At 43.3% G+C, this 16,213-nt stretch overlaps 1 protein-coding gene across 1 annotated transcript; it reads right to left on the minus strand.

The window, feature by feature from the left end:
- Nucleotides 1-1,414: 1,414 nt before the first annotated feature.
- LOC133952116 (odorant receptor 131-2-like) lies at nt 1,415-11,706 on the minus strand. The gene is made up of 3 exons (XM_062386408.1): nt 11,577-11,706; nt 11,213-11,261; nt 1,415-2,051 (listed from the first exon to the last, which is right to left on the minus strand). Exons 1-3 carry the CDS (start codon nt 11,704-11,706, stop codon nt 1,415-1,417), a joined length of 816 nt encoding a protein of 271 aa, XP_062242392.1.
- Between the last annotated feature and the right edge of the window lie 4,507 nt (nt 11,707-16,213).

Raw genomic sequence — 16,213 nt, forward strand, 5'->3', positions numbered from 1 at the left:
GAGCGTTGGCAAATGCACAGATCTGATGTCCTCTTGTTTTCACAGATTTAACACTGCACGGACACTTTCATTATCTTAGCGTAGGAAAACACAATGGGGATTCCCATGATCAGGAAGTAACGCTGACCAATGGCAGACCTGAGGTGACCCTGCTGCATGTAGATGAACAGCCCCTCAGAAGAAACCCTGTGTTGTTTGTAGAAGCTCAGATATACTGATGTTGACTGTGAGAGAATAAACCAGAGCACATAGCTGAGGCCTTGAATGAGGAGGAGGAAGTGCATGGTGATGAAGAGTAATACGTGTGAACAGAGTGTACACAGATGACCACATGTAAGAAATTATACACAACCAGATTTGTTAATAGCAAAATGTTGATGGAGGAAAAGTGGGATGAAAACCTGAACTGAAATTAATCTGTAATTATACCAGACGAGCGGCATCTCTGGTTACAGACAGTTCAACCACTTTTCTTTCACAGGCCACCTTAGCTCTCATAGATGCCATCACTGAGTATTCAAAAGTAAGTCTTCATCCTATGCTCAACAGTTTTTTCCTTCTTGAATTCTTATGTATGTTTCCATGTTTTGTTTAATGTGTATATATAAACTAATATCTGTCAGTTTTTAAACTTAAAGTATTTCAGGGGTTGAAAGCAAAACAGGTTAGGGTCGAGTCTATACGTCACCCCAAAAACACCAATATTTATAACTATATATAATTCCACACTTATTTAACTGATAGATAAGCAGTTTTGAGAGTTGTGGTTTGATTTCAGAATGAAGATCTCTCCGACTTTGGCTTTCACTTCCAATACATGACAGTAGAAATTCAAAGAAAAGTCTGAATTTATCAACGATAGTTAAAAAATAATTGGTGCTTGATTTAAATGTAAACTGTGCACATTCTCTCTATTTGTGAACAGACTGTGCACAAACGCAATGCTCTGAAAAGAAAATACGTGACATCACTGGTAAACTGACTAAAGACGAGGAGGATTCAATCTGGCAGGTGGCCATTGGCCAGCGGGCAGAGTCTTGTTCATTTATGATGTTTATAGACAGTCACTCTGTAAATATCACACCAGGCCTGTTTGATGTTTTTATAATTCTCTCTATAATGTCAGGTTAATGCCAGACAGGATGAATGCAGTCTGAGTTTAATACAATGTTTGCAAATATTGTCTGCAAAAATACAAGTAGTGGGATTGGATGTTAATTAATCAACATTTTCATTGTCATATCCAACTGAATTTTTCATTTACCTTTTTTTTTAATTAAAAAATAACAATATAAATCAAGCCAGAGGCTCAACTAAAAAACAAAAACATTTCACACTATAACATCATGGCAATTTGTTCATCGATACAAATCTGATCAGTGTTTCTTACGCAAACCACAGAGAGCAATTTTTTTCAGGGCATGAAAAACATTTCATCCCTGAGGCCATAAATGAGAGGAGACAGACACCTTGGAGCAAGAATGAAAGTAATGTAATTAAAGAACCTGACCTTGATAGATAACAAGACATTGATTTTAAACACAGCAGCTTCTATGAAAGGACCCCACAGCTGGATGAGACACAGGAGCTGCTGGAAAGCGTGTAGCCCCACAGTTCTGAGTCCTCTCCATGTGGACTTTTTGTCCTCTCCTGATGCAGCTTTGGCCAGTCTCATTATCTTCACATAGGAAAACACGACTGTGATGCACATGATCAGGAAGTAAAACTGATTAATGGCTGACATTAGGGGACCCTGCCACGTGTAGATGATGAAGGTTTCCCCAGCGCACGTTCCGCTCTGGGTGTAGGAGGCAGAGGAGGATGATGCTAAGAATATGGAGAGAAAAGAGATGCAGGGCAGAGAACTGAGGCTGTAGATGATGAGAATGCCGTGCAGAGTGCTGCGTGGGGAGCACAGCTCTGCGTGACGCAGCGGCAGGCAAATGGCCACGTAGCGCTCCAGGGTCATCGCCGTCAGAGTGACCGGTGTCACAACCATGCACAGAGACGAAATGATATACAAAATAAGGCAGAACCACATTTGTATCGTACAACACACAAACACACACACACACACACACACACCCACGCCCGCTCCTGGTATTTCATGAGGGCCTGATACGATGATGATTTAAAAAATGAACGTGACGTTCAATCACGTTCATCGTTACGTTCACGTTAATAATATGAAAACTGATTTGTTTAGTTCAGCGATCTCGAAACATATGCACAACTATCTGTCTGACATAAACCTCTCACTTGAGGAAGTAGGCGGCTCCCCTCCTGACCGCGGCCATGTTGGTCCGTCACAATAAAGTGCTCGCTGAGTGAGCAAAGGTTCCGCCTGATGGTGAACATTGAAAACTGGTGCCCCCTCCTGGTCAAATATATTATAATATAATATACACGTGGACAAAATTGTTGGTACCCTTCCGTTAAAGAAAGACAAACCCAAAATGGTCACTGAAATAACTTGAAACTGACAAAATTAATAATAAATAAAAATTTCCTGAAAATTAACTAATCAAAATCAGACATTTCTTTTGAATTTTGGCTCAATAGAATAATTTAAAAAAACAAATTAATGAAAATAGCCTGGACAAAAATGATGGTACCCCTAGAAATGATTGAAAATAATTTGACAGTAGGGACATGTTAAACTAAAGCGTGTCCTCGAATTAGCATCGCAGGTCTCTTCAAAATTGTAATCAGTCTGTCTGCCTATTTAAAGGGTGAAAAGTAGTCACTGTGCTGTTTGGTATCATGGCGTGTACCACAAGGAACATGGACCACAGAAAGCTAAGGGCAGAGTTGTGTCAGGAGATTAGAAAGGACATTTTCGACCAGCATGTTAAAGGTTAATGCAATAAGACCATCTCTAAGGAGCGTGATGTTCATCTGACTACAGTGGCACATATTATTCAAAAGTTTAAGGTCCACGGGACTGTAGCCAACCTCCCTGGACTGGGCCGCCTGAGGAAAATTGATGACAAAATGAAGAGACGGATAATACGAATGGTAACCAAAGAGCCCAGAACAACTTCCAAAGAGATTAGAGGTGAACTCCAAGGTCAAGGTCCATCATTATCAGATCGCAACATCCGTCGCTGTTTGAGCCAAAGTGGACTTCATGGAAGATGGCCGAGGAGGACACCGCTGTTGAAAGCAAATTATAAAAAACGAGACTGGAATTTGCCAAAATGCATATTGACAAGCCACAAGCTTCTGGGAAAATGTCCTTTGGACAGATGAGACAAAACTGGAGCTTTCTAGCAATTCACATCAGCTCTATGTTCACAGACGCAAAAATGAAGCATACAAAGAAAAGAACACTGTACCTACTGTAATACATGGAGGAGGCTCGGTCATGTTCTGGGGTTGCTTTGCTGCATCTGGTACCGGGTGTCTTGAATCTGTGCAGGGTACAATGAAATCACAAGACTATCAAGGCATTCTGGAGCTAAATGTGCTGCCCAGTGTCAGAAAGCTTGGTCTCAGTCGCAGGACATGGGTCCTCCAACAGGATAATGACCCAAACACACAGCTAAAAACACCCAAGAATGATTAGGAGCAAATCATTGGACTATTCTGAAGTGGCCTTCTATGAGCCCTGATCTAAATCTGATTGAACATCTGTTGAAGGAGCTGAAACATGCAGTCTGGAGAAGACAACCTTCCAACCTGAGACAGCTGGAACAGTTTGCTCATGAGGTGTTGGCGAAAATACCTGTTGACAGGTGGAGAAGTCTCATTAAGAGTTGCACAAGTTGCTTGATTGCAGTGATTGCCTCAAGAGGTTGTGCACCAATAATTTTGATTCTGTTGAACCACAATTCAAAAGCAATTTCTGATTTTTATTAGATAATTTCAAGTAAATTCTTATTTATTATTCCTTTGTCAGTTTCAAGTTATCTCAGTGACCATTGTGGGTTTCTCTTTCTTTAATGGAAGGGAACCAAAAATTTTGTCCGCGTGTGTAATATGTGTTATAATATAATATAATGATATATAACATAATATACCACAATAACACAATATATTTGATTTGATACAATACAATACATTTTAATATATTTGTATACAAAAACCCATGAAGGGTCAATGGATTTTGATGCTTTATTAAAGTTTAAACTTCCAGCAAGTAGAAATAAAATTTTTAGCTGCACATGTATTGATAAACGCTTAGTTCATTTTTGTGGAAAAATTAAAAAGCTCCATCTTCTTAATACGAAAATTTGCTCCTTTTCACCCGCGATCATTACAGTAAGTCTCATTAATTTTAAATAGTTTTAAGGTTTGCACCGTATAGTATATAAAATAAGCAATGAGGACGTGTTATCTTGTTAATACTGATTACATTTATCTTTATTTCCTACCAGACAAACAATCAATTGATCAAGCAAGAAAATAAGCACTGAGCTGCAACTGAAAAGCTAGGATTGATTTGTTGCACATTAACCAACTGTTTTACTTTTAAAATGCTGCTCATACATTCATGATGATGACATAAATATGATGTACACTGTATATAATAAATTCTTTATATAATATGTCAAAGAGGATTATATGCTCTCATTTGTGGTTTGTGGGAATTAAAAATAACTTTTAGACATTCCAAATGAAAATATGATATCATATATATATATATATATATATATAGCACAAGTATGGATCCATCCACCAAGGCCATTTATCTGCATCCAATAATTTCATCATATTCTCACAGACAATGAGACAAATTTGTAGTTTTGCAATTAAAAAAATAAACTTATCTCAAACTTGTGTCCTTCATCCTCGCCCAGAGCCCAAATCAACACCAACACCTTAAATAATTAATGAACCAATTAAGTTGATGAGTTTCACAGGGGTTGGTGGCTCATAAGAGAATAACAAGGATCAGCTCATTAGCATCACTGTTGAGTCTAAATCCACATGGGAAAAAAAATGACTTCAGAGTTTCACCATCAAAACAATATTCCCTCTTGAAACATCTGTGTCTTCTGGGTGAACAGACGAGAGCCACTTTAAAGTATATTCTCTGGACTGCTAGTGGGAAATTTGGATAGAAAGTATATGGAATTTAACTTAGTAGTGATGTTAGCAGCCATTTTTCTCTCTGTCCCAACCAAATGTAAAAAGCCTTCAGACACTGCCACACTTCATTCAGCTCTAAAACCAGATGCAGAACTGAAGAACAAATGCTCAAATTATCTCTCTATGAATCAACAGGTATCAAACACAACACACATTATTTTAGTACATCGTGCATGGACAAATAAGAGCACAAGACATGAGAGCACAAGACCCAGTTTACCAAACCATTCCTGGAGTGAAGGTGTTCAGCTGAGCTCTGTGCAGCCTTCTGAGCAGGAACTGTGTGTGAGGGCTTTATATCGGCAACTATAACACAACGTCATGTGAACATTAAATCACAACAGAGTCACAAGCGACAACATTCGCCAACAACGCACCTCATAGGCGACAGTAGCTTTAGTTACTCCCTTTGTCTGGTGGAGGGATTCACACTCAAAACATAATTTAGTAATGGCGACTTTATTTGTTTCAACGTTTTACATGTAACTTTATTTAATAAGTTGAATGCAAAGGTTCACATTTAAGATAATACTTATTTGATCTACAACAGGAGTGCTGCAACATGAGCATCTCTTCCATCCAACATTGAATTCTTGTTGGTGCTGGTCTTTGGTTGGAACCCGGTTACATCTTAAAACATTGTATTTCTTTAACCAGAAAAAATGAAAAAATATTAGACTTCAAAAAAGAGCAAAGATTACTATGTCCTGAAACTTCAACTTCTAAGACTAGCAAATCCTCGCTACAATATAAATGTTCAAAGTTAAACACTGTTAACAACATCAAAATATCCACAAGATTCAAGATTCAAGATTGTTATTGTCAAATGCACAACAATAACATTAAGCAGTCGCTGGCAGTGAAATGCTTGAGTCTATATAACCTATATTTTATTGTATAGGTTGTAATTACTTGAGTATTGTACAATCAAATAAGATAGAAATAGTACAAAATAGAATAAAGTAGAATATCAAAATAGGAAATAAAGTATTTATATCTAAATATATATAAACAGCTGAGGAGAAAATAAAACAACAAAAGTGCAAATATGCAGATATGTCATGGAGAGGAGTTTAAAAGTCTTATGGCCTGGGGGATGAAACTATCTCTTAGCCTGGTGGTGTGGGCCCAGATGCTGCGGTCCCGTCGGCCAGATGGCAGCAGGCAAAAATGTTTATGGCTGGGGTGAAAGGGGTCTTTAATAATCCGGCTGCTCTTCTTCCTGTACCGCTGGGTGTAGAGGTCCTCTATGGATGGTAGCGCCGTCCTGGTGTTGTGCTGGGCAGACTTCACCACCCTCTGTAGAGCCTTACGGTTCAGGGCGGTGCAGCTGCCATACCAGGTGGTGATACAGCCAGTCAGGATGCTACGGTGGCCCTGAGAGCTCAAAGAACAACAACTTAAGAAAACACATGCAAGTTGACAAAACACAAGCAAAGTAAGAAAACAGCTTCATCAATTTCACAACACAACACAACACATGACAGAAACGCGCTGCAAATAGAGGCGACAACACAACGGAAGTGTTTCCAGAGGACAGCAAAAAGGGAGGGACACCGCTGTCACTAAAACGTCCAATACATCATAAAATTCGCTTCCGCACAGGGGTCGGCAACCCGCGGCTCCTCAGCCCCTCTGCAGTGGCTGTACTGTACAGTGTTGTGCATATGTTTCGCGAACGCTGAACTTAACGAATCAGTTTGAATATTATTAACGTGTACATAACGATGAACGTGAGTGAACGTCACGTTCATTTTTTAAATCATCATCGTATCAGGCCCTCATGAAGTACCAGGAGCTGGCGTGGGTGTGTGTGTTGGGGGGGGAGTGTGTGGTTGTGTTTGTGTGGCCAGCGCACCGGGGCTCCGACCCCGCCCACTCGCTCAGACAGAGCCACAGTGAGCTCTGAGCTCTGAAGATGGTCCGATCTGGAGACATGCCGTCTTCTCCTGAATACGCGCAGCGTGTTGTGCGCGTATTCTACCCACAGTAGGTGCTTGGACCAGGAAGAAGGATTATGAGAGACCACGCACCTCAACACCGTCTTCATCTCCTAATTCATTCTCTTCGACTGGCCATTGGATTGTGGATGGAACCTAGAGGATGGGCTGACCTTAGCCCCCAACATGCTGCAGAATTCTCTCCAGAACCGGGAGGTGAACTGTGGACCCCTGTCAGATACAATGTCACAAGGAAGACCATGCAGACGGAACACATGTTGCAGCATAAGTTCAGCCGTCTCCTTGGCAGATGGCAACTTGGGTAACAGGATTAAATGGGCTGATTTGGAGAACCTATCAACGACAGTAAGGATAGTGGTGTTACCGTCCAATAGCGTAAGTCCGGTGACGAAGTCTAGGGAGACGTGGGACCATGGGCGATGGCCAATCAGCAGCGGCTGGAGCAGGCCAAAAATAGCGTGACGAGCACTCTTGTGCTGAGAGCAAACCTGGCAGGCCGCGACAAACTCCTTGGTGTCCTCCTCCATGGTACCCCACCAGAAGCGTTGCCCTAACAGGGCCAGGGTGCATCTGACCCCTGGGTGGCAGGCAAGATGAGAAGTGTAACCCCACTGGAGAACCTGAGAGCGGAGGTTAGCAGGGACAAACAGGCGATCTACAGGACAGGCACTGGGTGCTGGGTGATTAGCTTGACCCTGCCTCACCTTGTCTTCAATGTCCCAGGTTAAGGCCCCGTTAACCACCTGAGCGGAAATTAAGCTTTTGGGTACATAGGAACCACCCTCGGACTCGAACTGCCTGAACAGGGCATCAGGCTTGACATTTTTAGATAAAGAAAAATCAAAACGATTAAAGAATAGAGCCCAGTTGGCTTGACAGGAACCCAATGGCTTGGCCGACCAGTTTACATGTGTAATTATTAGCTAATGTTAACTCTGTGTTGCATGTCTGTTGTCCGGGGCCGTTTACCGTGTTTGTGTTTGTTAACCCGTCCATTTTTCATCCAAACCTCTGTGCATAGTGCAAAAGCTTACTTCAAGCACGTCCTTCTCATTCTAAGGAGGTTACTGATCTTTGAGGAGTTCCATCGGAGTACCTGGCTCTACAGGGCATGTTCAACAAGGCATGGGCCACTTCGCATCTCCTTCCTGGATAAACCCACCAACACCTCCCTCCAAAACAGTGATGCCTCCTTCCCTGACAAGCTCAACAGCTTTTATGCTCACTTTGACAGGGATAACCAGGAGGCGGCTATCAAGGCTGTGCTCACTTCAGACCACCAGCCCCTCACACTCTCCTCCATCGACGAGTGTGCTGCACTGAGCAGGATCAACGCACGTAAAGCTGCTGGCCCTGATGGCATCCCCGGACGTGTGCTCAGGGCCTGTGCTGGGCAGCTAGCTGAGGTCTTGACTGACATATTCAATCTTTCAGTGACCCAAGCAGCTGTCCCCACATGCTTTAAAACCACCTCCATCGTGCCGGTGCCCAAACACTTGACTTCTGCCCTGTTGCACTCACCCCCACCATTATGAAGTGCTTCGAGAGGATGGTCCTGGCTCACCTCATAACCTGTTTACCAATGTGACGGTGCGCAAGGCGACCCTCAAGGCAGTAATATACTGCCCCGTTTACATGTGTAATTATTAGCTAATGTTAACTCTGTGTTGCATGTCTGTTGTCCGGGGCCGTTTACCGTGTTTGTGTTTGTTAACCCGTCCATTTTTCATCCAAACCTCTGTGCATAGTGCAAAAGCTTACTTCAACCATTACACTGCTACAGTTTAAATACCTTTGTACCCGTCCGTTTTCTGTTAAAATCACCACGTCATACAATGTCTTGTGTAATAAATGTTCCGTTTATTTAGTTCAAAATCTCACATTATTCAATATTGCACAGCATTGGTTTTACCGTGGTTCCGCGTCGCGTCTCTGTTTGTGGGGAAAGCGAGCAGGTCCCTAATCCGGAAGTAAATAGGCGTTCGACTTCCGGATTAGCCGGAAGTGAACCCGTGGAGTATTTAATTTTGTTTAGGGTGTTATTTTATTAGTTGACTATGCCTTCTTCGAGCAATTGTACAGTAAATATGTTGCCAAGTATTTTTCTAGCCATAAGAAATTTGTTGGGATAAGCTGTTAAAGCTTCGGGGATTGCCTTACCTGTGCCACCCCTGTGTATGATAGTATGTTGGTTTGTTCCAATTGTGGGGGCGGGGTTAGGTCCCATTTAAGCATGTGTGTTCATTCCCACGTGCCAGTTTATTTTCTTATTTTCAAGTGTTGTTTTTACCTTGTTAAATTCTGCCTTGTCGGCCTTATATGGGACAATAAAAATCCCATCTTACACCTTCATCTCCAAGTCCTCCTGAGAGTTTTTTCCACCGTGCTCAGCCGCTCATACACATCCTACCTTTAACAACCAGCCACACTGGACCCCTTCCAATTCGCCTACCACCAGAACAGGAGTACAGAGGATGCCATCTCCACGGCACTTCACTCTGCACTTTCTCACCTGGACAATAACAACTCCTATGTAAGAATGCTGTGTAAGAATAGACTTCAGTTCAGCTGTCAACACAATCATCCCTTCCAAACTGATCACGAAACTCTGCGATTTAGGACTCAACCCTTCCCTTCTGCAACTGGATACTGGACTTCCTATCCAACAGACCCCAGTCTGTTAGGTTAGAGAACAATACCTCCTCAACCCTGATCCTGAACACCGGCGTTCCTCAAGGCTGTGTGCTAAGTCCTCTCCTCTACTCACTATTCACGTATGACTGCATTCCTGTACATGTAACTAATACTTTTGTCAAGTTTGCAGACGATACTCCGGTGATTGGACTAGCAGGTTCAGGAACACCTTCATCCCTGCAGCTGTCACCCTGCTGAACTCTGCACCGCAGTGATAGCAGCAGCCCCCCCCCCCCCCCCCCGGCCACACACCCTCCTCCAACCACTGAACATTTGAAGACTTGCAATACACTGTTACTTTTTTTTACTACTGTATTATCCTGCCTATAGTATATTCATATTTATATATTTATCTTGCTTAAAGTTATTATATCATACAATACCTTGCGTTAATACTGTACTACTCCAGATATATCACTTACTGTTCATAGTTCTTATATCATACAAAAGCTGTTAACACTGTACTATTTCCTTTATTACTGCTCATAGTTCTTATATCATACAATACTCTGCACTTTAACTCCTTTTTTTGCACTTCTGGTTAGACGCTAAACTGCATTTCGTTGTATAAGTACTTGTACTGTGCAATGACAATAAAGTTGAATCTAATCTAATCTAAAAAACCAGGCAGTCAGTCCGATGCAAACAAATCCAATAAGGAGCAGGCCAGAGCTTTTACTTTCGCGGGGTCCATCTGGATCTGACCAGGCCTGATAATAAACCCCAGAAAAGTGACCTCAGAGGCATGACACTCACACTTCTCTGCTTTCACAAACAGCTGATTTTCTGGGAGCCTCTGGACGTGCTGAACATGTTCAGATTTTGATCTGGAAAATCCAGAATATCGTTCAGGTAAACGAACACGAAGATATTCAAAAAGTCGCGGAGAACATCATTGACCATGGCCTGGAAAACAGCCGGAGCATTAGTCAAACCAAATGGCATAACAAGGTACTCATAGTGTCCATTGTGTTTAGTGCCCTTGTTAAAAGGGAAAGCCAGAGCTGCTTTCGTAGCAATGAACATTGAGGACAGTCATGACTTGGTCAAGGTGAAGCAAGCCTTTCTCAGGAAATTTGAGATCAATGCAGAGACCTATCGCCAGGGTTTCAGCTCAAAGACTATCCTGGAGGGAGAGACGTGAAGGAGCTCCATGATCGCCTCAAAGACCTCCTGGGGAAGTGGCTGGATCCCGAGAAGAATGGAATGGATGCTTAACCAGGAGCTACAGGTGTGGGTGATTCATTTACATTTTTTTAATAATAAAATAATATCATCAAGCCAGAGACGCAATTAAATACCAAAAATATTTTATAATATAACCATGACAATTTCTAAATCGATACAAATGTGATCAGTGTTTCTTACGGAAACCACAGAGAGCTAAAAAATATATTTCATCCCTGAGGCCATAAATGAGAGGAGACAGACACCTTGGAGCAAGAATAAAAGTAATGTAATTAAAGTACCTGACATTGAGAAATAACATGAGATTGATTTGAAGCACAGCAGCTTCTATGAAAGGACACCACATCTGGATGAGACACAGGAGCAGCTGGAAAGCATGAAGCCCCACAGTTCTGAGTCCTCTCCATGTGGACTGTTTGTCCTCTGCTGATGCAGCTTTGGCCGCTCTAATTATCTTCACACAGGAAAACACGATTGTGATGCATATGATCAGGAAGTAAAACTGACTTATCGCTGATCTCAGGTGACCCTGCCACCTGTGGATTATGACGTTCTTTTCCAATAAGGCACAACCACATTTGTATCGTAAAGCGATAGTAAATCAAAATGAGTAGGATGTCAGTCACGAATAAAACAGACAGTCGGACATTAGCGTGACAGCAAATAAGATGTAGCGCATTGTGGTGTAGAAAACATCTTTGGAGAAAAAGGTTGTAATTAGCAGAAGGTTAATGCAGAGAAAAAGGACGACAAAGACCTGAATCAACATGGTCTTATCATTCAGCTTGTACTCTGTGGTGATGTAAGCAGCCATTTTTCTGTCTGTCACAACCAAATGTAAAAAGCCTTCAGACACCGCCACACTTCATTCAGCTCTAAAACCAGATGCAGGACTTCCGGTCGGAACACTGTCAAGATGGTCGCATAGCGAGAGAGCCAGAGCTATTAGAGAAATACCCCCATACAAAACAAATAAATAATTTTGCAAAAAGTGTAGAGAAAGGGGAAAAAAAGTAATATCACCACTTTGAGCAGTAAACGTCGTCTGAAGACGGGGTTGAGAAAGACGGGCACAGCAACAATTAGCAGCTAACAGGGGTGAGTTACAAGCAACGTGGTGCAGTGTGGAGAAATGGCCGACTCTGAACTGATTCTGCGAAGTAAGAGAGTTTCGCCAAGAAAACAAAGAACAATTAGGGACAAGAAGAAATAGTTAAGGCGAATGCCAAATTGGACGAGGCGGAAGGGCGAATTGGGATAGCCGAAGACAGGATCCAAAACACCGAAGAAGTCATCACGGCCATGCTCCAGCTACACACCAAGCTGGAGGACAAGTTGCTGGGTCTGGAAAGCCGCTCCAGGCGTAAGAACATAAGGATCTATGGGGTGCCGGAGGGATCTGAGAAGGAATCAACCACAATGATCTAATTTGTGGAAAATCTTCTCGCGAAGGTCTCGAGCTGACTAACGACATGCCCGACCTGCAGATTGATGGAGCTCATCGGTCTCTGGGACCGCAGCCGCCGGCGGACGCGCCGCCACTCTCCATTGTAATCAAGTGTCTAAGCTTTTAAACAAAAGACACATTACTCCGCAAAACATGGCAGAAGAAGGGGTTTGCCTGGCAAGCAAACCACATAAACCTGGACCACGACTACCCACCTCAAATACTCAAGATACGCTCACAATGTTTACTCACGCATCGATTACTTTTTTTATGCTGAAAGGTTAAGAAAACAACAAGCAGACAAAACTATATATAAGATAAGACACTCAGTTACGAATGTGATAGAAACTATGGGGGCGGTGTGGCCTAGTGGTTAGAGTGGTGGTTCTCCAACAAGAAGGTTGCCGGTTCAAACCCCACTCTCTCCCATCTGCATGCCGAAGTGTCCTTGGCAAGACACTGAACCCCTAAATGGCCCCTCATGAATGTTGAGTGTAGTAATTGTATGTCGCTTTGGACAAAAGCGTCAGCTAAATGACATGTAATGTAATGTAGTCAAGAGAAAATGCAACAATGCTTCCGAGAATAAAATTATAATCTCAACCATAGACAAATAACGACAACCAAATCGATGCCTTCCTGTCCCAGGTAAGCCTTCCAATGATCACTGATGAACAAAATGAAAAATTAAAAATCTAAAATAATAAATAATAATAATAAAATAATAAATTCAATTGGCAATCAGGAAGATGAAAAGGGGGAAGTCTCCAGGGACAGATGATTTTCCCACATAATGGTACAAAACAATGCAAGATCAACTAATTCCAAAACTATTAAAAAGATTCAAGTGGGTTTTGGAAAACAAAAGCACCCCCCCCTCATGGAGGGAGGCGGTGATTTCGACCATACCTAAAGATGGGAAAGACAAATTGGAATGTGGGAATTACCGTCCTGTAAGTCTTTTAAACAACGACTATAAACTATTCACCTCCATATTATCTAAACGAATAGAATTGATACTACCAGTATTAATACATGAGGAACAGACTGGCTTTGTCAGAAAAAGACAGACCCAAGATAACATCAGGAAAACACTGCACGTTATGAGACAAGTCACACAACAAAGACTGGAGACGTTGATACTAAGTTTGGATGCAGAGAAAGCATTTGATTCAGTGAGGTGGTCTTTTTTATATAAAGTACTTTCAAAATGTGGCTTTCATACAACTATAATTGACACGTTTGCAGCACTATATAGCAGACCAACTGCTAGAGTCAAAATCAATGGGGATTTGTCCGACTCGTTCATTCTGGAAAGGGGAACGAGACAGGGGTGTTGTGCATCGCCGCTCCTCTTCGCCTTGTTTGTAGAACCCATAAGTCAGCTAATTAGGCAGAGGACTGATATAAAGGGGGTAACGATGGCATCCGGGGAGCAAAAACTGGCCCCTTATTGCTAGAGGAATTTGGAATTCTGTGGCAAGGGAAAAAGGCCAGAATTAAATTCAAAACGCTGCAATTAAGAAATGAAAAGGGTGGGATGGGCCTTCCCTGCTTACAGGAATACTACTATGCAGCCCAATTAAGGCCGCTAGTCTGCCTGTGTTCACCATCAAACACTGCAGCATGGAAGGAAATTGAAGGAACAATGGTAAAGGGTATTCCAATAACAGCTCTACTAAATGATAACTAACTACAAAGAGAACAGGAGATCCCAGAAGACTCTATAACGGGCAGCTTCTTGAAGTCCCGGCAGGAAATAGCCAAAATTTGCAGATTCAAAAACACATCCATTAATAAAATACCCAACCAGGGGGGATAACACCCTGGATCACTGTTACAGCACCATCAGCAAGGCTTATCATGCAGTTTCCCGCGCTGCCCTGGGTCTATCCGACCACGCTCTCATTCACCTGATCCTGGTTTACAGACAGAAACTTAAACTTTCTAAACCTGCTGTGCTGAGATCCAAGAACTGGAGCAACAGAGAAGCTGTGGAGGAGCTGCATGACTGCCTTGATAACACTGACTGGGACATTTTTAGAACTGCTTCTAACAGCCTGGACGAATATACAGATGCTGTGACGTCCTACATCAGCTTCTGTGAAGACAGATATATTCCGACACGCACCAGGGTGTGTTATAACAACGACAAGCCCTGGTTCACAGCAAAGCTCAAACAGCTTCGTTTGGAGAAGGAGGTGGCCTTCAAGAGTGGGGACATGGATAGGTTCCGACTGATTAAATACTCGTTTGGCAAGGAGATTAAGGAGGCCAAACGACAGTATTCAAAGAAACTGGAAGAACAGTTTGCAGCCAACGACTCCTCGTCTGTCTGGAAAGGCCTTCGTGTGATCACCGGTTGCAAAATCAAATCCCCCCACTCTGTGGAAGACCTGAGACTTGCAAACGAACTGAACAGACACTCTCACCCCCCCCCCCCCCCCCCCCCCCGCATTTATCAAACCTCTTCTCCGCAGCCTGGACAAAGACAATAGCCCCTCCCACAAAATGGCCCCAGACTGCCCCATCCCCTCCATCCCCCCCATCACACATCCATCCCCCCCATCACACCCCATCACACCTCTCAATTCAGGAGAGAGATGTAAATAAGCTCCTGAAGAGACTGAACCCCCGTAAGGCAGCTGGACCAGACGCTGTCTCCCCCTCAACACTAAGGCACTCTGCGGATAAGCTGTCTCCAGTATTCACAGACATCTTGAACACCTCCCTGGCTGAATGTGTTGTACCCGCCTGACTTAAAACATCCACCATCATCCCCGTTCCCAAGAAGCAGAGGATCACAGGCCTTAATGACTACAGACCAGTCGCCCTGACCTCCGTAGTGATGAAGACCTTTGAGCGCCTGTAGCTCACCTGTTGGCTCTGTAGTTTGCCTACAGAGCAAACAGGTCCGTAGACTACGCAGTCAACATGGGACTCCACTTCATCCTCCAGCACCTCGACTCACCTGGCACCTACGCCAGGATCCTGTTTGTGGACTTCAGCTCCGCATTCAACACCATCTCCCCAGCTCTTCTCCAGGACAAGCTGACACAGCTGAGCGTGCCTGAGCCCACCTGCAGGTGGATCACTAACTTCCTGACCGACAGGAAGCAGCTGGGGAAGCTTGTCTCTGACACCTGGACCATCAGCACTGGAGCCCCACAGGGTTGTGTGCTCTCTCCTCTTCTCTTCTCCCTCTACACCAACAACTGCACCTCCAGCCATCCCTCTGTAAAATTTCTGAAGTTTGCTGACGACACCACCCTTATTGGATTCATTTCCAATGGGGAAGAGGCCGCCTACAGAGAGGAAGTAAACAGCCTGGCTTCCTGGTGCAGCCAGAACCACCTGGAGCTGAATGCTTTAAAAACTGTAGAGATGGTAGCAGATTTCAGGAGGAGCCCAGCTCAAACCGTCCCTCTCACCATGTGCAACTCCCCTGTTAAAACAGTTGTGTCTTTCAGATTCCTGGGGACGATCATTGCACAGGACCTGAGATGGGCGGAGAACATCACCTCCATCATCAAGAAGGCCCAGCAGAGGATGTTCTTCCTGCGGCAACTGAGGAAATTCAGCATGCCGCAGAAAGTGATGGTTGACTTCTACACAGAGCATCATTGAGTCCATCCTCACCTCATCCATCACCCTCTGGTTCGATTATCTCCAAATTATATAACGCCATACAATTATCCAAACAAGAGAATACAGAATACATAAAGAGGAAATGGGAAACGGAAATAGGGGTAAAGATCTCACAGGAGAGCTGGGAGAAAATATGTCAACTACAATGGTTCTCAACCGGGTCAAATACATGGCGGGAGTT

This window comes from Platichthys flesus, chromosome 4, assembly GCF_949316205.1.
Source record: "Platichthys flesus chromosome 4, fPlaFle2.1, whole genome shotgun sequence".
NCBI lineage: Eukaryota > Metazoa > Chordata > Actinopteri > Pleuronectiformes > Pleuronectidae > Platichthys > Platichthys flesus.

Excerpts from the sequence above, each read along its gene's own strand:
- LOC133952116 (XM_062386408.1), bottom strand. The coding sequence starts at position 11,706 with ATGTTGATTCAGGTCTTTGTCGTCCTTTTTCTCTGCATTAACCTTCTG. Across the intron at positions 11,262-11,576 it reads TGTCACGCTAATGTCCGACT|CTGCTGTGCTTCAAATCAAT; the intron begins GTCTGTTTTATT and ends CTTTCATAGAAG. Across the intron at positions 2,052-11,212 it reads TTTCTCAATGTCAGGTACTT|TACGATACAAATGTGGTTCT; the intron begins TAATTACATTAC and ends GTTTGTGTGTTG.